At 37.0% G+C, this 26,700-nt stretch overlaps 2 protein-coding genes across 2 annotated transcripts; both read left to right on the top strand.

The window, feature by feature from the left end:
- The first annotated feature begins 3,898 nt into the window (after positions 1-3,898).
- Positions 3,899-7,601, top strand: LOC125587137. The gene is made up of 5 exons (XM_048757299.1): positions 3,899-3,930; positions 4,025-5,678; positions 5,767-6,392; positions 6,461-6,745; positions 7,286-7,601. Exons 1-5 carry the CDS (start codon positions 3,899-3,901, stop codon positions 7,599-7,601), a joined length of 2,913 nt encoding a protein of 970 aa, XP_048613256.1.
- A 7,333-nt stretch (positions 7,602-14,934) lies between these two features.
- Positions 14,935-15,872, top strand: LOC106413011. Its single transcript, XM_013853860.2, has 2 exons — positions 14,935-15,606; positions 15,822-15,872. The coding sequence occupies exons 1-2, from the start codon at positions 14,935-14,937 to the stop codon at positions 15,870-15,872; spliced, it is 723 nt and encodes a 240-aa protein (XP_013709314.2).
- Positions 15,873-26,700: the final 10,828 nt, after the last annotated feature.

Here is a 26,700-nt window from a genome sequence, read left to right as displayed (position 1 = left end):
TTTAGAGTGATGTAATATTGATGAGAACGAAAACGATATAGAGTGATGTAATATATGTAACAAATGTTGTATTTCTCTATTTAAACGTATGTTTAAAGAAATATTGTTTTTTTACCATCTTAATATATGTGTAACAAATGTTGTTTTATATAATATGTATTTCTTTAGTTTTAATTTATTTGGAGTTTTAGAGTTTTAGAGTTTAAGTTGGAGAAAGAGCAAGAAGTAGTAGAGAAGAAGATATGATGTTAGATGATATGTGACTTTGGGGTTTAGGGATTTTATTCTCGGTGTTTAGGGTTAAGCGTTGTAAAATCGTAGTAAAAATAACACGGGCATAGTAACTTCGTCGTAAATGGTTATTCCACGTAATTTCGTCGTAAATGAAAAAAGATGGGCCTGGTAACTTCGTCGTAAACGGAAAAGCCTGGTAAATCGATTCGACGTAATTTCGTCGTAAATGGAAAAAGACGGGCCTGGTAACTTCGTCGTAAACGGAAAAGCCTGGTAAATCGATTCGACGTAATTTCGTCGTAAACAGACGCGGGCCCGGTAACTTCGTTGTAACTGGAAAAACGCGAGCCTGGTAACTTCGTCGTAAATGGAATAACGCGGGCCTGGTAACTTCGTCGTAATATTACGTCGCGTTTACGACGAAACGTTTTCTATATATTGAGACGCCGAGAGCGAGGCTGCCTCGTTCATTCCTCCCAAATTCCTTTGCTCTCCCTCTAAGGTACACTCTCTTTTCTCTTCTATTTTTTTTAAAGTTAGTTTAGGTGATTAATTAGTTAGGTAATTAGTTTAGGTGATTAGTTAGGTAATTAGTTTAGGTGATTAGTTAGGTGACGGAATACTATAGTTTAGGTGATTAGTTAGGTAACGAAATAATTTTTTAATTATGTCGTAATTGATTAAATTTATTTTAATTTTTTTTTAGATGGCTCCTAGGAGAAAACCAGCAGCACCTACTTATGCCCAGTTGTTTGGCGATGGTTCCGGTACATCTTCTTCCGGTTCATCGTCTTCCGTTGCTGTTCCAGACTCATAGACTTCTCAGAGAGTTTCTTCGAGTCCTCCTCTTCCACCGCAGATGCCTCCACCTCCTCCTCCAGCGGCTGCACCTCAGCCTGTCCCAGAAGGTGCAGTTCATCCGGATTTGTGTGTGCCTTCATATGCTCCATTCGCGAGATATACGGTGGAGGATTTTCTTGCCAGGCCAGCCTGGACGGGAGGGTTTGGATGTTCTAGACCCCGATAGACCCCGAGGAATTTATTGGTAAGTTATTAATTTTTATTACATTAAAATTTAAATTATTTTTATTTTCTAACGGTTAAATTGTTTTTTTTCAGGTTTGGGGCTAACAACCGTGTTAGCCGGAGCGTTTCGGCGACGATTAAGGGTTACTACGACGGGGCATATCCGAACTGGAGCAAGACACCAAATCACGTTAAGATCACTTGGTTTAAATGTTTTGCGGTAAGATTTTTAAATTTAATTAAATTTTCACTTTTAAATATATATGTATTTTTTTTTTAATATTTATTATTAATTGTAATTTTTTCAAAAATTTTGTGTTTCAGCAAAAGTGGCATTGGTCTTTCGGAATCACCGAGAGGGTGGAGGCGAAATTCGTTGCAAAGGGAAAGATCCGCCTCTGCAATACAGTCTCCGATTGGAAGGACAAGTGGGAGATCTACGGGTATGAGGGAAAGCCCACTGAGCTCACGAAGGATGTGTGGGATGACCTCATCGCCTATTGAGAGCACCCCTCTTCGATCAAAAAGGTCAATTCGTGCTTGGCTTCTCGAAGGACGAAGGATAAAGATGGTCATTTGCCCATGCTTCACAGAACCGGACAAAAACCTCATGCATGAGTCCGTCTAGAAGCTGCAAGTTTTGTTTTTAATATTTATTTTAAAATTTTCAATTAATTTAAATTTTAATATTTAATTTAATTTTTTTTTGAAGTTAGAGAAGACGGGAGACTTACCATCTCTGTCTGAGCTATTCAAGATGACTCACACCACATCCGACAGAGTTTTTGTGGATCCTGCATCTGAGAAACTCTTCCATGCAGTAGCTACTTGGATTGAAGAACGGGAGACGCAACTAACCCAGCAGTCTCCCGATGGATTACCTGTCAGATTGACCACCGAAGAGGCTGACAGAATCTTCGAAGAGGTACAACTTAAAAAAAAAATTTACATTATTTTTAATATCTTAACATAATTAACTATATTAATATATGTTTTAATTTTATAGGTGGATCCTAAAAAGAAGGGACGGACAGTCGGCATTTGCTCTGTTAACAAAGTTGCAAGGGCAACTTCGTCATACACTTCGAGATGGGATGAAGAGACTTCTCAGATGAAAGCTCGAATGGATAGCCAGCAGGTTCGTTTAGACTCTCTTGAGGATCTGCTAGACGTGATGGCGGTGGAAAACTCGACTATGCAATGAATGTTGAGTGAGAGACGAGCCGCTCTTGGGTTGCCAGTACGAGATTCCGAAGAGTCCAATCCAAACCGTCAACAGCCGAGCAACCCCACCAACTACTTTGAGGATATGTAGTTTTTTATATATTTCTGTTTGTATTATGAATTTAAATATTATTGTATGACTTTTAAATGCCTTTTTAAAATATGTTTTTCAATTTCATATTTCGTTTTAAAATTTAAAATATTTTAAATTACGAATATTAAATATAAATTAAAATTTATTATATACTAATTAATAATAATATAATAAGAATCGATGTAAACTCCTCGTAAACATTACATGGAGTTTACATCGAATGTTTACGAGTGATTAACATCGAAAGATTTACGAGGGTTTTACACTGAAATGTTTACGAGTGATTTACAACGAAAGTATCACTACAAGAAATTTGGCCTTTTATAGCATAGCGGGATAGCACGGATTTTCAAACTGCAATGGTAGATAATTTTTTCGATTTTGGGACATATTGATAGCATTAACTTAATGCTGTCGGGAAAAATTCACAAAGGGGGAATAGAAAAGCACGCGTACCGCTTATACTTAGTGAAAATTTGAGAACCGGGAAATACTAAATCTATTCCCTCTTTACTGTAACACTTAGGATACATAAGGATAAAAAAAATGATTGTCGACAACTAAATTAAAAAAAAATGAGTAACTCTCTCTCTCTCAGTCGAGAAAACCCTACCCCTTTCTCCCACACCCAAATCTCTCCGTCGACACCTTGAAGCTCGATTCTGTGTTCTGTAACCTGTGATACTCTCCAGCTCTCTCTCTCTCTCGAAAACCCTAACCCCTTTCTCCCACAACCGAAACTCTCCGTCGACACCTTGAAGCTCGATTTCGTGTTCTGTAACCTGTGATACTCTCCAGCTCTCTCTCTCTCTCTCGAAAACCCTAACCCCTCTCTCCCACAACCGAAACTCTCTGCCGAGACCTTGAAGCTCGATTTTGTCGTCTGTAACCTGTGGTACTCTCCAGCTCAAGTCGATTCGAACCGAAGAGGTTTATTTTCTTCGATATCTCAGTTTCCCATGATTCTCATTTCTTTTATTATGATATGTTTGATTCTGATTTAAATTGTTTAATTCCCGTGGCTTTAGTACATGTTTATGGTTTGTTTTAGTCTCGGCTTAGTCATTACATGCTTCTGATTTGTTTTAGTCTTTGCTTAGTCATAACATGATTCTCATTTGTTTGACTCTCGTTGACTACTTTACTGAGTGTTGTTAATTTTTTCCAGAATTTAGCTTCATTTGTTTGACTCTCGTTGGCTACTTTACTCTCGTTGGTTTCTATTTCCTGTGACCATTTTACTTGTTGGTTATTTAGAATTTGTGTATTCTGTGACCATTTTACTCGTTCTAATGGTTTTAAAGAAGTATAGATCAAACAATGTTGGAGAAGGCGTGGGTTCATCTGTCAAGGTAAGAAATCAACATATATTGATCTAATATTGGTACTCAGTAGGGGATTTGAGTGTTTAATGAATTGTTCTGTTTTGTTATGTTATAACTGCAGAGTTGATCCTGCTTATGAGAAGGGTGCATGGGACTTTGTCCAAGCTGTGTCTGCGGGTGATGGAGCTGATAAGTTCATTATCTGCCCTTGCACAGACTGTCGGAATGTAGATCGGCATTCAGCTGCAGATATAGTCGATCATCTGGTTAGAAGGGGAATGGATGAGGTGTACAAGCAGCGTAAGGACTGGTATCATCATGGAGAAGTATACTCTGTGGCTGAAGGCGAGATGAAAGAGAAGCAGTGGAATGAAGAGATTGTTGGGTTGTACAGAGCTGTTGAGAATTTAGATGAAGAGTTAGCTACTGAACGTGACTTCTGTGAGATGGCAGAGGGAGAAGACATGAAAGAAGATGAGTTCTTGGCAAAGATTGCAGATGCTGAAACCCCATTATATCCAAGCTGCGCAAACCATAGCAAGTTATCAGCCATCGTGTCATTGTTTAGGCTGAAGACTAAGAATGGCTGGTCTGACAAGAGCTTCGATGATCTACTTGAGACGTTGCCGGAGATGTTACCAGAGGATAACGTGTTGCATACATCACTGTACGAAGTTAAGAAGTTCTTGAAGTCTTTTGATATGGGTTATGAGAAGATTCATGCGTGTGTTAATGATTGCTGCCTGTTCAGAAAGAAGTTGAAGAAGCTCGACAGTTGTCCTAAATGTAAGGCCTCAAGATGGAAGATTAACCAGCACACTGGTGAGATCAAGAAAGGTGTCCCACAGAAAGTATTAAGATACTTTCCAATAATCCCACGGCTAAAGAGGATGTTTAGGTCTGAAGAAATGGCCAGAAACCTAAGGTGGCATTCTACTAACCAGAGCAGCGATGGGAAACTAAGGCATCCCGTAGATTCTGTGACATGGAAACAGATGAATGACAAGTATCCCACATTTGCCGCTGAGGAAAGGAATATACGGCTGGGACTCTCTACGGATGGATTTAATCCTTTCAACATGCAGAGCAGTAAGTACAGTTGTTGGCCTGTGCTGTTAGTTAACTACAATTTGCCTCCTAACCTATGTATGAAGAAGGAGAATATCATGCTAACACTGCTCATTCCTGGTCCACAACAGCCTGGTAATAGTATTGATGTCTACTTAGAGCCATTAATAGAGGATTTAAATCAGTTGTGGAGCAAAGGAGAGTCAACATATGATGTTGTGAGTAACACTGCATTTACAATGAAGGCAATGCTGCTCTGGACTATTAGTGATTTCCTAGCCTATGGAAATCTAGCTGGATGCAAAGTGAAAGGAAAAATGGGTTGTCCTGTGTGCGGGAAACACACTGATAGTATGTGGCTGAAGTTATGTAGGAAGCATGTGTATATGTCTCATAGAAAGGGTCTCCCACCAACGCATAGATATAGGTCGAAGAAGGCTTGGTTTGATGGACACGCTGAACACGGGAGAAAGTCTAGGATACTATCTGGTCATGACATTTCCAATAACCTGAAGCACTTTGTTAACAACTTTGGGAATTTTAGAGAAGGTAGAACGAAGAGGAAAAGAACAGTGAGTGTTGAAGAAGACTGTGATATTGAGGACGTTTCCAGTGAATCTGAGGCAGAGGAAGAAGATGAAGTTGATGAGGAGGAGTTGTCAAGATGGAAAAAAAGATCAATCTTCTTTCAACTTCCTTATTGGGAGGTAAGTCTTATATTGAACACACAATATTCCTTGTATATTATTATCTTTAAGACTCTCACAGTTTTGCTTCTTTTGTATTGATATTTAGGAACTACCCGTGAGGCATAATTTGGACGTAATGCACATTGAGCGAAATGTGGCAAAGAGCATTGTCTCAACGTTACTTCACTGTGGGAATTCGAAGGATGGTCTCAATACACGTAAGGATCTGGAACATCTTGGTATTAGAAAGGATCTGCACCCGAGGGCCAAAGGGAAAAGGACTTACCTACCAGCAGCACCTTGGTCTTTGTCGAAGAGTGAGAAGAAAGTATTCTGCAAGCGACTTTCTGATTTTAAAGGACCTGATGGATATTGTTCAAACATATCTAGGGGTGTTTCAGTAGAAGAGTGTAAGGTATCAGGTCTCAAATCACATGATTATCATGTGCTGATGCAACAGTTACTCCCGGTTGCAGTTAGAGGATTATTACCTAAAGGCCCGAGACTAGCAATATTACGGATGTGTGCATTCTTCAACCGGTTATGCCAGCGAGTAATAGATGTAGAGCAGATTTCAAAAATGGAAGCAGAAGTTGTGGAAACTCTCTGTATGTTTGAGAGATTTTTTCCTCCAAGCTTCTTCGACATAATGGTTCATTTGACAGTTCATCTTGGAAGGGAAGCTAAACTATGTGGTCCAGTCCATTTTCGCTGGATGTATCCATTTGAGAGGTAACTTATACTATATTTAAATTTTAAAATCTCTAGACTGTGACTAAAACTTTTTTTACTCTATGTAGACACATGAAGATCCTGAAAGACTATGTTAGAAACACTGCGAGGCCAGAGGGTTGTATTGCTGAGTCCTATCTTGCAGAAGAGTGCATGCAGTTCTGCAGTGCGTTTCTTAAAAAGACAACCAATGTGGAGGAGAAATTAGATAGGAATGCTGACTATGAGAGCCAGACAATCCTAGAGGGACGTCCAATATCGGCACCAAAATCAATTAACCTCTCTGAAATGGAGAAGAAAACAGCCCACCTTGCTGTCCTACAGAACACATCTGTTGTTGACCCTTATGTTGAGTAAGTGACTGCATTTTTTAACTTCGTAACCTATAAGCTACGTAGGAACTGAAACATTTGTTTTTTGTGTCACAAGCATGCATCTACAATTTCTACAAGACACAAATGCAAGATGTAGACGTGATGCAACATATTTTGGAGTACACATACCCTGAATTTTGCTTCTTGGTTAAAAGAGCAGGCAAGTTTATAACAGTTGTTGCGTTTCTAAATTAATTGTTCTTCTATTCTGACAATTGCTTATACTTTTTGCTAGATAAAAGTGGATTCTGAAACACATGGAGAGACTCTAAAATGGTTGGCATATGGTCCATGTAGTACTGCAAGGTCATATACAGGCTACATAGTGAACGGACAACGCTTTCACACACACTCAGTTCAGAGGATGAGCCAAAACAGTGGAGTATTTTATGAGGCTACTGCAATGTGTAGAGCGAGTGCAAAAGACACTTCACAAGTCGTCGATTTGGTATCATACTATGGGAGAGTTACAGAGATTATCTTGTTGGACTATAATGTCTTTTACGTCCCTCTATTCAGGTGTCAATGGGCAGTACGAGGAAACGGAGTTAAGGTGGAAGATGGGTACACACTTGTTAACTTGAATCAGTCTCAAGTTTCCTTTAATAGGGATCCATACATATTAGCTTCTCAGGCAAAACAAGTGTTTTACTCAAGGGAGGATGATACATCCTGCTGGTATGTTGTCCTAAGAGGTCCATCAAGAAGATACAATGAAACAGAAGAAGAAGATGTCAACATAGATATTGGACCATTGCCATCAATCATTGATATGGATGTTGAAATAGATGAAGCTCACAATGCCCGAGTTGATTGTGAAGGCATATATGTGTGATGCATGTGATATGTGTCTTGTTTGATGCTTGACTGTTTTGTGTTCTTTTGTGAGGTCTTCTGTGATATGTGTCTTGTTTGATGCTTGACTCTTGTGTATTCTTTTTTGTGATGACTGATGTAGTTTCATAGTTCTTTTTGTATCTTGTACTAACTAATGTGTAATTTGTTTCAGGTGAATTAAATGGGTCGTCCAAAGACTACAAGAATGAAAAAGAATGCGCATACTAGTAAGGTCACCAACAAAGACACGAAGATCACAAAGAGGGGCAGGAAGAAGAAGTCTGATGTGGAAGTAGAATTTATTGGTACTATAGAATGTCAACCGCAGCATGATTCTGAAAAAGATCAGGAGCCTGTCGCTGAGAAGGAGCATGAAGAGCTTCGAGAAAATGAAGAAACTGCAGCTGCTAACGAGCAGGAAGAGCCGGAAGAGGCTAACAGGGCTGTGGAGACTGACGTTAACGAGCAGGAAGAGCCGGAAGAGGCTAACAGGGCTGTGGAGACTGACGTTAACGAGCAGGAAGAAGAGCCTGAAGGAGAGGTGGAATTGAGTGAAGTTCAGCCTAAGCAGAAGAAACACCGAGGTCCAACCAAGATGAAGCACATCGCCAGAGATCCAAATGCTAGAGAAAGAGTGGAGTTCAATGATTTTGGAGATCCTGTTGGTGAAGGATCAGTGAAGCTGTCTTCATACCTAGGTCCACTAGTGCGGGAACATGTACCTGTCACATTTGATGATTGGAGGAAAATCAGTGAGGAAGTTAAAACTGTTCTTTGGAAATCTGTTCAGGTGACTTTCTCCTATTACATTTTCACATTTGATGGTTCTGTATCGATATCTGTAATTAATTTGGTATATTTGTGATTGTAGGCAAGGTTTAAGCTTGATGAAGACTATCAGAAGAATGCTGTGTTGAAGCAAATGGGATGTTTATGGAGGGCGTCAAAATCAAGACTTGTCACGCAGATCAGAGGCAAATCTACTAACCAAGAGAGGATGAATCTGAGACCAAAGAATGTTAATCCAGTGGAGTGGCGAAAATTTGTCAACTGCAAAACCAGTTCAGACTTTAAGGTATTGAGTGATAAATACAAGGAGAGGAGGAGCAAACAAATTCCTCACACTTGTAGCCGTAGAGGAATGGTTAGGCTAGCGGAGGATATGGTACATTTCTTCACCTTATCTATTTACTTTTTCTTCACTTACTACCTTTTTCACATCTGATGTCATGTTTTCATCAGAAACAAGAGAGTGGTGGAGTATCGAAAGTGAGTAGGCTTAAAGTGTGGGTCAAGTCACGTACAAAAAAAGATGGAACACCAGTCAATATGCTAGCTGCGGAGAAGTTTGTAAGTAGTTTTTTTTGGTGCTTCAAAGATATAACTATATGCTTAGTAACATATTTTCTGTTGACAGAAAAAGGCAGCTGAGATTGTTGATCACGGTGCTAATTCTAATTCAACAAACCTTAGTGTGGATCCGCTTTCAGTACTATTAGGACCTGACAATCCTGGTCACTTGAGGGCGATGGGAAGAAACATTGGGAAGACGAAGTTAGCTTGTTTTCAAGTGAAGAAACAATTTATGGCTGAAATGGAAGAGAAGCACCTTGGTTTGATGAACCAGGTTAACGAGTTGCAATCTGAACTTGCTAGGATGAAGAGACAGGTTAGTTATACTAAGCATGTTTATATTCTTGGATGTTAGTTATGAGCTGATTACTTACATGCATTTATGTTACAGCAAGAACCTGAGATAGGTGAAAACTCAGCTACTGCAAGAGCAAGAGTAAGTAATTTACATCTTCACAATAATTGGTTAGTAATTGTGAAGTAAGTAATGCACTGACATGTTTTAAAATATATTTATGTAGAGTGTTAACAAAAGCGCACACCCTAAGTGTGTGTTGGTTGATTGGTCTGGTTCTGATGAAAAAGTTGCTGAGGGTCGTGTTATTTCATCTGAACCGGAAGACTTTGTGAATGACATCCCCTTAGGTCATCTTGTTGTTAAAGTATTGGTTGAAACTGCAATCAAGTCCGATGCTTTTTTATGGAGGCCTGCAACCGGTATGTGTATTGTTGAGCAAGCGGTTGGCGAGATGGTTGCATGGTCTGCCAATAATTGCATTATTTCAGACCAGTCGATGTATTATGAAGATATTCCTCTTAGGGTAAGATGAGTAATCAAGAAGCAAGTTTTTACAGTTTACTTTGTTGTTCTTTGTCTGAGTTGTTGTGATCATTAACATATGCTTGTGTCTGCTAGAGCCCAACGGCATATTCTGTGAACAAATGCAAATTCCTATCACCTTGGACAACTACTGACGAAGTTGTTGCTGAAGGCCGTTGGCAGTGTCAAGAACCAAAAGCATTGGTTAATCGTCTCCCTCTCGGACCAAATGCAGTGAAAGTATTTGTAGATGTGGTGCATGAACCTGACACATTTCTGTGCAGACCTAGACAGAAATGACATACCTTCGGGACTCTGTTAAGCACTTTGTAGCATGGCCTGCAAGTAAGTGTGTGTTTGAAAACACAACAAATTCAACACGACCCACATCTCCTAAAGCATCGACTGCTACAAGCAAATCTCCAGGGCACACATTTTCTGCTTCGTCACCAGTTTCTAAGTCTCCAGTGCAACAACCTCCAAAAGCTACTCCGAAGAAAACTCAAGTTGCATCTCCTCTTCGAAGATCTCAGGTAAAGTTCGTAGTAGCTGTCCGTTTGTTGTTATATATTTCATTGACATAAAATGGTTTGTCTTGAATACATTGTAGCGTCATTGTCAAAAGGATGTTGCTCCAAAAGAGAACCAGAAGTGCAAGTTGATGTCCATTGGCGGGAACAAGCAGGTGGTTGCAGAAGGACGTTGGGCATCAGACAACCCAGAACAGACTGTTCACTTTGTTCCCTTGGGACCAAATGCAGTTAAAGTCTGGATTGATGTGGTGAAGGTAACTTTCGCAGAGGTTTGGCGTCCATCTTCTGAGATCGAGTGTTTGTGAGATGCAATTGGCTCATGCATTGCATGGCCAAAGGAGAAGGTGATCTTGTGTTAAGACGTCTATCATGTGTAATGTACTATTCTACTCACTCTACTTGGATGTTATTGTGTTCTAGTTTGGATTGAGACTTGTTGTCTGGGTTATGTTCTAGCTAACTTGTTGTTGTTCGGATTAAGACTTTGTATTTTGGAACTTGTGTCTGCATCAATGAATGTGGCAGGTTATGAGATTTTCAATCGAATAGGAACAGGTTACCACATAAATAACAACAAATACTATGACACAAAATTACTGCTACGATATCGAAAATATAGCATTAACAAAATTGCTATCATATTGCAAACCACAATGGTGAATTGCGCCATAAAAATATATATAATAACTTGTAAACTTTGCTATCGTATAGAATATATAGCATCCTATGTCCATGCTATTATAAATATCACTCAGTAATAGCAATCCATAAAAAAGCTATCATATTGTAAAACTACGATAGCATATCAAACAATGCTATAATATAGGGGGGACCTATTATAGCTCGGGCAGACATAGCGGTTTCAATAACGCTAACAAAGACATTTAATAGCTGTTTCCTTACGCTAAGAAAGACCATTTTTCTTGTAGTGTATTTACGTGTGCTTTACATTGAAATCATTACGTGGGCTTCACCACGAAATCTTACGTGTCGTTTACGACTAATTCTTTCCCTGCGTTTTACGAGGAATATATTTCGTCATAAACGTAACGAGTCGTTTACGACGAAACCTCCGTTACGACGGACGTTTAACAACGAAACGTCTTTCGAGGTTAATTCGTCGTAACACCCCGTTTACAACGAATTTACAACGAATACTGCCCTAGTAAAAAATATGTTTTCTTGCAGTGATTAGAGCGAACCATCAGCTATTAAATATTTGTTAACCTTACTATTTTATTTTCCTGAAGTAATAAAACTCTTGAAATTGTTGGCAAAATGAGAAAACTCTTGATGTTTTTGTTGATTAAAACTCTCTTTGTTTTTGTTAAATGTTTATTTATTCTTTGTTTTTCTAATAATATTCCTGAAACGTAACACCTTTTTCGTTTATCATGTCAATTTAGGGGAACTCATAGGATATGAATCGCTACTTTGAAAGTAGTAGTTTTTTTTGTTCTTTTTAGTTTATATGAAAAGTGATAGTTTCGCAAACCTTTTGAATAATATGTCGTCCAATTCGTTTCTTCGTGAAACCACCATAAACTACTTTTGAAACAGATTTTTTTTCTTTTTATAAAAGACTTTCATATATAAACCTTTATATATATTCATATATTCGGATTCGTTGTTCCGGTAAAACGAATTTGTTAACAGGAAAGGTATTTATTCGGATATGCGTCAACGGGATTCTAAGCACTTCCATTGGAAACGGTAGAAGTTCAAGGATCAAACGTTGGCTGTAGCGAAAGTCATCTATACACACGCAGAAAGTATATCATCAGTCATACCAAAATAAAAAAAGGTATATCATCAGTTCGAAAGTCCACAATGAGCTAAAAAGCTGTAGTTAAAATAAGACTTGGGTTTCAATACGTAGTTCTAAATATATAGTAAGATTGGTGGAAATATTTTACTTAGTACGTACGGTTATGACAAAGACAAACCTCCTTGCAAACTAAAGATAACGTTTATATTCTCCAGACTGGTTGACCAAAAAAAAAAAGAGAATGTATTTTTAAAAAAACTAGAGTGTGAAGAAATGTTGTAGTTGCTGGTTTTTGATCAATTTTCGGAGATTAATTGTAAATTCCAAGAATAACAAGGTCCTGGATGTTGCAGATTATATTTTATCCAATGATCTTGTACACTGCAGGTTAGATCTATCAAATGCGAATTAATCAATGATTTTGTAAGCAAAAGGTTAATATTTTATAACAGCTTTGAGACAAAAAAAAAAAAAATAGGATATACTCCATCTGTTTCATAATAAGTGTCATTCTAACAATTTTTTTTTGTTACACAAAAAGTGTCACTTTACAATTCTAACGCAAATTATACTTATTTTCAGCTGAAAATTAATTGCAAACTGCATTGATTTTATAAATAATTTTATTTATTTCAAATATTAATGGTCGGAGATGTGTAATTAATAACAACTTACATATATTTCAACCACTTTCTTGATATGTGTGAAAAATGTCAAAATGACACTTATTCAGAAACGGAGGAAGTATATATTTAGATTAGAAGTAAAAATAAACTCAAGACACTGCTAGAAAATTCTTTAAACCCAAAAAATAATATTTGCTTTAAATATACTTGTTATATATTTTATACTCCCTCTGTTTCAAAAAGATCCATATTTTAGAAAAAAAATTGTTTCAATAATATACATTTTTAAATTAATTGTAAACTTCAAAAAACATAATGTGTTTATTAAAGTTCTATTGGTTAAAAATTGTGGAAAATAATTAATTACAGAAATTAATGTATTGGTAATTATAATCTTATATGTTTTTTAATAAGTGTGAAAATTTTAAAATATACATCTTCTGAAAAAGAGAGGGAATATACTTTCTGTCGAAAACTTGTATAAGTCTAGTTTCTATGCTGGAAAGTGAGAGAGAAATAATAATTTATTTCTTGCTCAATAATAATAATAATAATAATAATAATAATGTATTTTTTTTTATCAAATATAATAATAATGTATTTAAACATGGCAAAAAATAATCAAAACCGCAATAGGACAAAATAGGTCAAAGTTACGAGCATTGCAATTATTGCTCTTTGGGTGGACTACTTCAAAGTTCAAACCGATTCGCACAACACAACTACTTCTCACGGCGGGGGAATTGGGGATAACGTATTTAAATTGATATCAAATCGGGCGTGACGACGTAAATTAATACTCCAGGTACGCGACAAAACCTGAAGAGAAAAATGAGTTAAATAAATTTCCAGACTAATGGGCAATAACAAAAATGAAAATTAGATTGATATATGCTTTTACAAATATACTTAGCAGTAGAAGTTTAATGAATCATTTAAGTATGAAATCCAGTTACAAGAATATCATCGGATTTGTTTTTTGTATTCTAACAGTTTTGACTTGTGATTATTGATTATGAGTTACCCCGAGTTCAAAAATAGTCTTGGGTCTAAACAAAATCTACTCGTTAGAATTTATCCAAGGAGAAATTGAAGACATATAAATTGAATTTTTTTTAAGTCAAGTAAAACACCATCTAATTATCCTGCTCTGAACTATGTTGGTTTTCTTCAGATTTTGAGTTATGCCTAGATAAAAATTAAATTAAGTTAAAAAAAATTACATATTTTTGTGCCAAAATAGTTTTTCAATTTCCATCTTATGTAAGTTATGTAAATGAAAAGAAAAGAAAAAACAAAAAGTAGGAAAATAATATTGTAGGAGTAAAGGATTATGTGTCCCAATTCGTCTCTGAGATCCATAAACATGTATCACCAAGCAAAATAGGAAAATTGACATTATATGAGAATCAATCACAGTGATCTTGAAACATGTACAAAGTCTATAACTAATTGTTTACACGTTTTAAATTAATTGCCTTGTTGAGTTACTAAACTCAACACCATCGACAATCTTCTGATGACACTAGTTTAAATCTGCGCCTATGTATTGTTAAAAAGAAAAACCTACGTCTATGTTACATTTGCATGACAATCTTTAAATAATGTGGGTTTGTCTCTAAAGTATCACTTGCAGAAAGGACCACTTCAGTCCCATTAACAAACTTGAAATCTAAGTGAAATCTTGATTTCATATTTACCCAATTCATGAATAGTCTTCAGTTCACTTGAGTTTAGTCAAGATATAACCGCTAACATTGATTTAAAGAGACCAAAAGCCCTAGAGTTGCTTTTTTTAAAGGTGGTTTCAACAGTTAAAGAAGAGAATGGCGGTCGTCCAAAAAAAAAAAAAAGAGAATGGCGAACCACAGCTGAAAGTATATCACAAACATCTTTCTCAAGCTAATGTGTATTCTTTCTAAGACTTTTGAACACGTGAAGTATATCACCAACATCTTTCGCAAGCTAATGTGTATTCTTTCTAAGACTTTTGAACACAAACCATATGTATTAGCCTGTAACTAAAGATTAGACATTGTATTTACTTAAGAATTTGTATACCAATTACAAGAGTTGGTGAGTTTATGAAATGACGAGAGCTTTGTTTTTGACTAGTAAGATATTCGTACTAGTGTGGCAATTGTGCAAGTAATCCAACACTTTTTGTGTGAATGGTAATTAGACAAGAAATAAAAAATAATGAAAGAGGGTTAGTGTAAAAATGAAGAAAGATGAACAGGATAGAAAACATTATTGCTAGAATAAATTCCCTCTGCAGTGTGTTCCTTTGGAGAGGTGATATTGATAGCCATAACACTGCTAGGGTCGCATGGGAGACAGTGGTCCTAACAACACAGCAAGGAGGTCTCGGCGTGAAGGATCTTCATACATGGAACAAAGCATGCTGTCTGAAACTAGTGTGGCTTCTGTTCTTTAGATCAGGATCAATGTGGGTGGCTTGGTTCAGAGAAGTTGTACTCAAGGGATCGATCCACAACTACTGGACTACAAAGCCAAAGGTTTCATTCTCTTGGCTCGCAAACAAGATCCTCAAACTTAAAGATGTTGTCTACCCATTGATTAAACTGCGATTGGAGAATGGACTATCTGCTAGATTTTGGCATGACAACTGGTCCCCCCTAGGAAATGTTGCTACACTGCTGAACGCTCAATCATCAAGGTTAGGCATTCCTCAACAAGCAACAGTGGCCTCACTATTCCGTAATGGATCATGGCGTCTTCCACCTGCAAGATCAGAGCAACAGCTACAACTTCAAGCACATTTAACTACAGTCAACCTCACAACTGAGCCAGACTACTTTGAATGGGAGATAGAAGGAAGGATCTCTAGCAAGTTCTCTACTGGTGAAGTGTATCATTACCTGAGACGGGCGCATGATGAGGTAAATTGGGCGACTGCGGTGTGGACCTCCTACGGAATTCCCCGACATAATTTTCACACTTGGCTAGTAGTTTTGGATCGCTGCCCAACACGGGATCGTCTTCTACGTTGGGGCCTTCAGGTTCCGCCTGTCTGCTTACTGTGTAACAGCTTCCCCGAAACTCGTAATCATCTCTATTTTGAGTGTGAATTTGCCTATAACTTGTGGTTGAAAAGCTCCAGAAGATGCTCCCTTACACCCTCACGCAACTGGCCCGACGCGCTTAATCAGATGATTACTTTACCAACTAGTAGAGCTTCAAGGGCACTTCGATTACTCACCCTACTGGCATGGCAGTCAACAATATACTGGACCTGGAATGAAAGGAACGCCAGACTGCATTCCAACTCTTTTCGTTCTGCTGATCGCCTCTTCCGGGTTGTAGATTTACAAATCAGAAACATGATTCAAAGTTTCAGAGAATCGAACCCACGCCTATCTTCTAGTATGATGCAGACATGGTTCCGTCTTGCATGAAGCCTCATCTCTCATCCGTCTCACTTGCGACTGCTCTCCTCTATATGATCGTCGATCATCTCTGTTCCGCTGGAAAATACCAGAAGTCGTTAACCTTTCTCCATCAAATGGGCTTACTGGGCTTAGGGCTAAAGAAAGTTCTAAACTATTAGTTTCACTATTGGGTATTGCTCACTTAAGACCTTAATGGTCTTGTAAACGTTTTTTATTTTTGCTCTTAATTTTGAAAGCCAATTTTCAAAAAAAAAAAAAAAAAAAATGAAGACGTAACGTTGTTTTTTTTTATTGCAATTTTCAGTGTAATATTTTTGTGGCAATATGTATATAAAATATTACAATATAACTTTTTTTTTGACTAAATCTTTAAACTATATCTTTAAACTAAATCTTCAAAATAGAAATTTTGAAAAGAACAGATTTTCTGCATCTTTAAATTATACTTTGTTTCCCTTCAAGAAACAAATATATATTTAGAAATTCACAAAAACAAAAGAGAAGTATGTGTTGCATCCTTATCATCCAAAAAGTACCCTCCCACTTTCCTTCACCATTAATCAACAAATGGACGTGCAATACCCCAAAAGGAGGAAATGATAAAAAGGACTAATAATAGCTAAATGTTGCTATATTATAGTATTGATTTCTGAATGCTAGTGGTGACATGAAATTTTAGAACCATATCTACTTTTTTGAGATTTCAGTTTGAGATGGTTACCATCAAATCAAATATAAACACAAAGAATAATACTTTGTTTTGCCATTCAGAAGATTGTTATTTCATCCGTTTAATTTTTCTAGGTAAAATAAAAATATATAGTATTATTATATTTATTTTTAAGATGTTATGGAATTTTGTTTTGTTTAGTTAGTTAATAGACTAAAATCATAAAGATGAAAATAAAATATTACTTAAAAGACCAATTTAAAACATAAAACAAACCAAAAGTAGTGGCCAAATGGTAATGCAAGAGACTATATATTTTTATTTCAGATGGAGAAATTATGGATTAAAGACCAAACTTTTGCATGGTTTTCTTAAATCATGTTCTTTTTTTCAAAACACAAACAATATATGATTTAAAACAAACCGACATTTATTTTAAACTTGGAGAATAATAGTACATACTACTCCTATTTCATAACAAATATTGAAATTTAACATTTACATTTTGTTCCATACAAATGCGTATTGTATTTACAATAAAAATTTCTGAAGAGTTTAAAACTTAATCCTGTTGTTTAACATATTATTTAAGGAAATAAACTATTATATATTCATTAGGTAATAGTAGAAATTTTCATAATCTTTTAATGTATGAAAAATCAGGGAACGACACTCATAATTATGTGTGAATTAACAATTTTCTTAAGTCATACTAATTTATTAGATGTTTAAATTATTTGTTTTCTGGTGCTCAAATAAAATCTAAATAAGTAATTACTTAGGATCCGTGATGAAACAAAATGCGAATTTAACTAACAAGACAAAGAAGTTCACAAGCTTCATATAGTGTTAAACTATATTTGGCAATTAAAAAAACGAAACTATGTTTGGCAATGCTAATGACTTGTTAAATTGAATACGTCCCTGGAATTCTTAAAATCTTATCAGTCCTTATATAATTGACTCAACACACACTGCAATAAAACGTATTTTTAAGAGGGCAGTATTCGTTGTAAATTCGTCGTAAACAGGTGTTACGACTAATTAACTTCGAAAGACGTTTCGTTGTTAAACGTCTGTCGTAACAGAGGTTTCGTCGTAAACGACTCGTTACATTTACAACGAAATATATTCCTCGTAAATCGCAGGGAAAGAATTCGTCGTAAACGACACGTAAGATTTCGTGGTAAAGCCCACGTAATGATTTCAATGTAAAGCACACATAAATACTTTCGTTGTAAATCACTCGTAAACATTTCGATGTAAAACCCTCGTAAGTCTTTCGATGTTAATCACTCGTAAACATTCGATGTAAACTCCATGTAATGTTTACGAGGAGTTTACATCGATTCTTATTATATTATTATTAATTAGTATATAATAAATTTTAATTTATATTTAATATTCGGAATTTAAATATTTTAAATTTTAAAACGAAATATGAAATTGAAAAACATATTTTAAAAAGGCATTTAAAAGTCAAACAATAATATTTAAATTCATAGTACAAACAGAAATATAAAAAAAACTACATATCTTCGAAGTAGTTGGTGGGGTTGCTCGGCTGTTGACGGCTTGGATCGGACTCTTCGGGATCTCGTACTGGCAACCCAAGAGCGGCTCGTCTCTCACTCAACATTCTCTGCATAGTCGGGTTTCCCACCGCCATCACGTCTAGCAGATCCTTAAGAGAGTCTAAACGAACCTGCTGGCTATCCATTCGAGCTTTCATCTGAGAAGTCTCTTCATCCCGTCTCGAAGTGTATGACGAAGTTGTCCTTGCAACTTCGTTAACAGAGCCTATGCTGACTGTTCGTCCCTTCTTTTTAGGAGCCACCTATAAAATTAAAACATATATTAATATAGTTAATTATGTTAAAATATTAAAAATAATGTAAACACAAATTTTAAGTTGTACCTCTTCGAAAATTCTGTCGGCCTCTTCGGTGGTCAATGTGACGGGTAATCCATCGGGAGACTGCTGGGTTAGTTGCGTCTCCCGTTCTTCAATCCGAGTAGCCACTGCATGGAAGAGTTTCTCAGATGCAGGATCCACAAAAACTCGGTCGGATGTGGCGTGAGTCATCTTGAATAGCTCAGACAGAGATGGTAAGACTCCCGTCTTCTCTAACTACAAAAAAAATAAATTAAATATTAAAATTTAAATTAATTGAAAACTTTAAAATAAATATTAAAAACAAAACTTACAGCTTCTAGACGGACTCAAGCATGAGGTTTTGGTCCGGTTCTGTGAAGCATGGGCAAATGACCATCTTTATCCTTCGTCCTTCGAGAAGCCGAGCACGAATTGGCCTTTTTGATCGAAGAGGGGTGCTCCCAATAGGCGATGAGGCCATCCCACACATCCTTCGTGACCTCAGTGGGCTTTCCCTCATACCCGTAGATCTCCCACTTGTCCTTCCAATCGGAGACTGTGTTGCAGAGGCGGATCTTTGCCTTTGCAACGAATTTCGCCTTCACCCTCTCGGTGATTCCCAAAGTCCAATGCCACTTTTGCTGAAACACAAAAATTTTGAAAAAATTACAATTAATAATATATTTAAAAATATATATATATATATATATATATATATATATGTTTAAAAGTGAAAATTTAATTAAATTTAAAAATCTTACCGCAAAACATTTAAACCAAGTGATCTTAACGTGATTTGGTGTCTTGCTCCAGTTCGGATATGCCCCATCGTAGTAACCCTTAATCGTCGCCGAAACGCTCCGGCTAACACGGTTGTTAGCCCCAAACCTGAAAAAAAACAATTTAACCATTAGAAAATAAAAATAATTTAAATTTTAATGTAATAAAAATTAATAACTTACCAATAAGTTCCTCGGGGTCTATCGGGGTCTAGAACATCCAAACCCTCCCGTCCAGGCTGGGCAAGTAAATCCTCCACCATATATCTCGCGAATGGAGCATATGAAGGCACACGCAAATCCGGATGAACTGCACATTCTGGGACATGCTGAGGTGCAGCCGCTGGAGGAGGAGGTGGAGGCATCTGCGGTGGAAGAGGAGGACTCGAAGAAACTCTCTGAGAAGTCTGAGAGTCTGGAACTGCATCGGAAGACGATGGACCGGAAGAAGATGTACCGGAACCATCGCCAAACAACTGGGCATAAGTAGGTACTGTTGATTTCCTCCTCGGAGCCATCTAAAAAAAATTAAAATAAATTTAATCAATTAAGACATAATTAAAAATTATTTTGTTACCTAACTAATCACCTAAACTATAGTATTCCGTCACCTAACTAATCACCTAAACAAATTACCTAACTAATCACCTAAACTAATTACCTAACTAATTAATCACCTAAACTAACTTTTTAAAAAAATAGAACAGGAAAGGGAGTGTACCTTAGAGGGACAGCAAAGGAATTTGGGAGGAATGAACGAGGCAGCGGCGTCTCAATATATAGAAAACATTTTGTCGTAAACGCGACGTAATATTACGACGAAGTTACCAGGTCCACGTTTTTCCATTTACGACGAAGTTACCAGGCCCGCGTCTGATTACGATGAAATTACGTCGAATCGATTTACCAGGTTTTTCCGTTTATGACGAAGTTACCAGGTCCGTCTTTTTCCATTTACGACGAAATTACGTCGAATCGATTTACCAGGCTTTTCCGTTTATGACAAAGTTACCAGGCCCGTCTTTTTCCGTTTACGACGAAGTTACCTGGAATCGATTTAACCATTTACGACGAAGTTACCATGCCCGTGTTATTTTTAAAATGATTTTACAACGCTTAACTCTACTACTTCTTGCTCTTTCTCCAACTTAAACTCTAAAACCCTAAAACTCCAAATAAATTTTTAAAAACTAAAGAAATACATATTATATAAAACAACATTTGTTACACATACATTAAGATGGTAAAAAAACAATATTTCTTTAAACATACGTTACAATAGAGAAATACAACATTTGTTACATATATTACTTCACTCTAAATCGTTTTCGTTCTCATCAATATTACATCACTCTAAATCGTTTTCGTTCTCATCACTATCATTACAATCATCATCGTCGCTTCTCTCGAACTCGTCTTCACGTGCTTCATCTGTCGCATCTTCGGGAATATCTTCATATTGAAAGTTTTGCGGGTCGATCAAAAGGATTTCATCAGTTGGTTGTTCTGGTACCTCAACTTCATTGATAGCGTCTTCTTCTTGCAAGGGCGGTTCTTCTCCAGCGACAATGCGCCCACGAGGTGTAATTTTGATAGCAGCTAACCAGTTTATCCCGAAAGTTCGAAGCCGAGGATAAGGAAGGAAGCTAACTTTCTCGGCTTGTGAAGCTAAAATGAAAGGCTCAAATTTGTTGTATCTTCTCCAAAATTGACATCCACAACACCAAATTTGTTATACCAAATCCCTCGGTTCACAACAGGATCGAACCATTCACATTTGAAGAGGACGCATTTTAGCTTCAATAACCCCGAAAATTCCGCTTCAATAATCTCCTGCAAGATCCCGTAAAAGTCTGTTTCACCTTTCACACATATTTCGTAGTTACTCGTTGCCCGATGTCTCCCATACTCGTATATATGAAAGGTAAATCCTCGTGTGAAATACATAAGTGATGTGGTGACCTTTGCAACTGGACCTTGAACCAATTCGTGAAACCATACGGGATAATAAGGATTGTCATAATCAACCTGCGAAAAGCAGATATTCTTAATTAATATTGAAGTATCAAAACACTTACTTAATTAATCAATGTATGAGATATATTACGTACCTGTGATTTTAACCACTTGACAAAGTGTTTATCTTTACGTGTGTCCACATCAGTTGCAGATATTCCTGGTATTGCTTCTTCAACTTGAGATACAAACATGCTGCAAATTAAACAAATAATCAAGTCATACATAATTAACTTCAATTCATATAATTAACATTCACAAAAATATTTACCTTTCAAAGTAACGAGTCACTGCATCCTTGCAGTTGAGCAGAATATAAGTGTGGGCACTATGTTTATCCTCTTCACATGACCACCATACTTCTTTCATTTTACCACCAAACTATGCAATTTGGCAGAAAATGTCAGGAACACCATCAATTGGATATGATGTCGGTACTCCACCATCATCATATCTTCTAGGAACTCTTTTTCTCGTACGAACAGTTGGAGCAAAGTAGTATGATGTGAAGTTAGATGTTTCGGCTGTCAAACTCCCCGCAACTATTGAACCTTCCACCTTTGCAAGATTTCTTGCTTTCCCCTTCAAATGTTTCATCTGTCGCTCATACGGACACATCCATCCGTTGTGAACAGGTCCACGAAGCAATGCTTCATACGGTAGGTGGACAACTAGATGCTCCATGACGTCAAAAAATGAAGGAGGAAATATCTTCTCCAGGTTGCACAATATGATCGGAATGTTCTGATGAAGTTGTTCGATGACTTCTTCCTTGAACGTACGTGTGCTAAGATCTCTGAAAAATGCTCTCATAGCTGTATATTTCAAAAGTAATCAAATTAATAACATTTCATAACATATGTATATATATTATAAAATTATAATTACCTGCAAGTGCTTCATGGACATTTGCTGGAAGGAGCTCGGCAAAAGCAAATGGAAGTAGTCGTTGCATAAACACATGACAATCATGACTCTTCATTCCGGAGAACTTTTGACCTCGTTCAACACATCTTGACAGATTTGAAACATAACCATCAGGAAACTTAACTTCTGATGCAACCCAGTCAAACAAGGTTGTTTTGGCTTCTGATGACAACCGGAAGATTGGAACAGGAACGTTTTCATTGCTCTTGATATGTAACTCACTTCTTGAGCAAATATCAGGTAAGTCCATCCTTGACTTTTTGTTATCTTTTGTCTTCCCAGGGACGTTAAGTAATGTATTCATGATGTTCTCAAAAAAGTTCTTCTCTATATGCATGACATCCAGATTGTGGCGTAAGAGAAGATCCTTCCAATAGGGTAGCTCCCAAAATATACTCTTCTTATGCCAATTGTGAGAGACACCATACCCATCAGGCATATTTCCAGGAACATGCCAATTTCCTCCAACCTTAACTGTTTCCTGAGCTCCGTAATAATCAATGTCTGCTTCGATCTGCTGGCCGGTGAGATATGGAGGAGGACTGTCTCTGACAATTTTTTTGTGCCGAAACAATGTCTTATTTCTTCTGTACGGATGGGCAAGTGGAAGAAAGTGACGATGACAATCAAACCAACAACTCTTCCTACCATTCTTCAGTTGAAAAGCATCCGTCGATCCAAGACAATATGGACAAGATAATCTTTCATGTGTTGTCCAGCCAGACAACATCCCATAAGCAGGGAAATCACTTATCGTCCACAGCAGAACTGCTCGCATCGTAAAATTGTTTTTCAAGGAACAATCGTACGTCCTCACCCCTTCTGACCACAGTTGCTTTAGCTCTTCTATCAACGGTTGAAGAAAGACATCAAGAGACCGTTTTGGATGCTTCGGCCCAGTGATTAATATGGTCAAAAATAGAAATTCTTGTTCCATGCACATATCCGGCGGTAAATTGTACGGCGTAAGAATGACTGGCCACAAAGAATATTGTCTACCAGACATTCCAAATGGACTAAATCCATCGGTGCATAACCCAAGATAGACATTCCGAATATTTGTAGCAAAATTTGCGTGTACCTTGTTGAAATGTTTCCACGCTCTTGCGTCTGATGGATGTGCAACCTCACCATCTCTCTGGACATGTTTCGCATGCCACCTCATCGACGCATCAGTCCTCTCAGATTGATATAATCTTTTCAATATGTCTGTAATTGGTAGGTACCACATCCTTTGGAACGGTACCCTATTCCTCCTACGGCCTTGCGGTTTGAATTGTGGTTTTTTGCAGAATCGACACTCTTCTAACTTGTCATCTTCTTTCCAGTAGATCATGCATTTGTCGATGCAGACATCAATCATCTCCGAAGGCAACCCAAGACTATAAACCAATTTCTGAATCTCATAATAAGATTCAGCAGACACGTTGTCTTCTGGCAAATACTCTTTAAACAACTCCGCCCATGCATCCATGCAATTCTCAAGTAAATTATGATCCGTATTAATATTCATCATCCTAGCTGCTAGAGACAATTTAGAGAAACCTTCTCTACAACCAGTGTAGATTGGTTGATTTGCAGCATCTAGCATTTCATAAAACCTTTTTGCATCCAAATTAGGTTCTTCTACATTTCCAGTTCCATCAGCTATTGTTGTAGTTGTTTCTAAAAATGCATCACTAATCATATCTTGAACTCTATCATGATCTACCATCTGCTCCTCTTGATGATAATTATATTCATTATGCAAATGATTCGGTTCTTCACTATGATGAGCATCCTCAAAATTATTATTACTACTACTAGCTTCATTTCCCCCATAACCCTCTCCATGTTGATACCAAATGTAGTACTGTGGTGTAAATCATCTGTTTACTAAATGCTTCCATACAGTTTCACTACGTGCAAATTTTGAATTTTTGCATTTCCGACAGGGGCAGAACATCTTACCGCTTTCCTGCGTGATCGGTGTACAGCCCGCCTGGTGCATGAATGTCTCTAGCCCGCTCAGAAATGCGTTCGTCACCCTTCCGTTGGAATCTTTGTGCAAATACATCCAACTCCGTAACTCGTAAATACTACCGCCACCGGCTATTTTTTTCTTAGATTTTTTTTAGAAATTTTTTTTTCTGATTTTTTTTTTCCGTTTGTGTGTTGTGAGGAAGATAGTTGTGGGAAATGACATATATATATATAGAAATGTTCGAGTTGGGTAGTTGAAATATAACAACGATTTTACAAGGAATGTTTTACATGGATTTTACATGGTTTTAACATAATATTTACAACGACTTTACGACGAAATTAGGTAAGTTAAAGCACATTGAATACACGTTTTCACCTAAATATAACGGTAACATGTTTCGTTGTAATGTCGATGTAACGATTACGACGTATTTCTCATTCCACGTAATTTCGTCGTAAACTTGCATGGACTTTACGACGAAAATATTTCGTCGTAAATTTACATGGAGTTTACGACGAAATTTGGTCTCCTCGTAACTGCGTTGTAAACACCATGTAAATTTACGAGGAAATATTTTCTTCGTAAATCTTCGTTGTTATGGAGACGTTTTCTTGTAGTGACAAGTTTTTGTTATACTCAACGAAACTTTAAATAAAATTGGCAGCTTGAACAGAATAATTCTCTGTAGTTTGTTTGTACTTATATATATAGGTTTAATTATTCTAATTTCTAAGTATGTACTTATGGAAAGAAATACCTTGGATCTTGAGGTCCAAATTATTATTCTAAATTGATACTTAGAGACTGATCCCCACGTCTGCGCATAATTAGTTTTTACGTTTTATAAATTATTTAATGAAAGAACGTGTGGGGTTGGTTTTTACTTTTTATAAATTATTTAATGAATTTTTAAACACATAGATATATGTTATTTAGATATTTTTAGGTTCCTAAAAACATATCCGGACTAAAAAAAGTCCGACTCGAGTTCTGTCCAGAAACTTATAATACCCGAACAAAGATTAATTTTATAATCCAAAAAACCGATATCCAAAAAACTGATATGTATCCAAACGTGTACTTGAATGTCCATGTCTAATTGATGATGTAAACAAAAAAAAATTTGTGTTAACTGGTTTGAATTTTTGTCGCTAATGGAACAATTTCACTCATACATGTTAAATTTTAAACACGTAAAATAAATGACGACGAATTATTATGGTATATATAGTTAATAAAATAGTTTTAAAAAGTGAAAAAGGAAGGAAAGTAAAAAATATAATAAAACACTTTAAAATAGGTAAGTTCTTTTTGTATCAATGATGTCCAATTATTTTTGGAAAAGATGTATGGCGTGTTACAAGATGGCAATCATGGACTTGGACCGCGGGCCTGACCCGTATAAGACTGTCGCGGGACGGTATTGGGACAAGGTTTTCTAGGCCCGTAAATTTGTGGGCCTCACGGGACGGGTCTTTGCGAGACTGGACCTGTCACGGGATGGGCCGAAACGGGTCATGCGGGATTACATGGACCCGCATTTTTTTATTTTTTATTTTACCTGGAAAAAACACAGAGAGAGTGAGAAGAAAGCGATTCTTGTGACTTTTCCCCCAGAAAACATAAGGAGTTCCGGCGATGATGATTCGAGCTCCGGTGATGATGATTCGAGATCCGGCGATAACAACTCCAACTTCATCGATGACGATTCGAGCTCTGGGTGGTGTTTTGATTTGGTTTTCCCTTTTTATTACACACAACTATGATTTGCTTTAAAGACATACAACACTTGAGCCAATTTATTACAAAGACAACAACTCAATCAGATTTAAACTTAATAAAATCTTATGCTGATAACAAAAAAAAAAGTTTTTAACTCAAGAACGCAAGCACAAACAAAGCTTTATGGCATTGATTTTGATAAGGCTTTAGTAAAGCTTAATGAGCTCTCTTCAACTCTTTTACACAACTCTTCTACTTGAACATTCATGAAGGAAGTTGTAGTAGGCGGTTTGGTATGGAGGCATCCCGCGGGACGGCCCGCGAAGGCTTATATGTTCTGCGGTACGGGTTTGGACCGGCATTTTGAGGACTACATCCCGCAGCGGGACAGGCCCGCTGTGACCCGCTCGATAACTAACCCGCCGCAGTACGGGACGAGACGGGATGGGTAAACCTGTTTGACATTTCTAGTCGTGTATCTATAAAAGCACAACCATTAGTTGGTTGTTAAATAAAATCCGAAGAGAAAGTTCTACAGTTTTGAGTAGGCAACTTGAATTAATGGTGTACGTACCACATTAACAAAGTAGTATACATTGCTTGTAATTGAAGAGATTATGTTTAATTA

The sequence above is a fragment of the Brassica napus genome, chromosome C5, assembly GCF_020379485.1.
Source record: "Brassica napus cultivar Da-Ae chromosome C5, Da-Ae, whole genome shotgun sequence".
Taxonomy (NCBI): Eukaryota; Viridiplantae; Streptophyta; class Magnoliopsida; order Brassicales; family Brassicaceae; genus Brassica; species Brassica napus.
Note: the sequence above shows the minus strand (reverse complement) of the source record. Positions and strands in the feature narration are given on the sequence as shown.

Bases quoted from the DNA above. Each gene is read 5' to 3' on its own strand.
- LOC125587137 (XM_048757299.1), top strand. From the start codon at position 3,899: ATGTTGGAGAAGGCGTGGGTTCATCTGTCAAG. The intron at 5,679-5,766 runs GTAAGTCTTATA...ATTGATATTTAG, and splicing joins TTCAACTTCCTTATTGGGAG to GAACTACCCGTGAGGCATAA. The intron at 6,746-7,285 runs GTAAGTGACTGC...CCCTCTATTCAG, and splicing joins GTTGTTGACCCTTATGTTGA to GTGTCAATGGGCAGTACGAG.
- LOC106413011 (XM_013853860.2), top strand. From the start codon at position 14,935: ATGAACAGGATAGAAAACATTATTGCTAGAATAAATTCCCTCTGCAGT. The intron at 15,607-15,821 runs GTAAATTGGGCG...GTGGTTGAAAAG, and splicing joins TGAGACGGGCGCATGATGAG to CTCCAGAAGATGCTCCCTTA.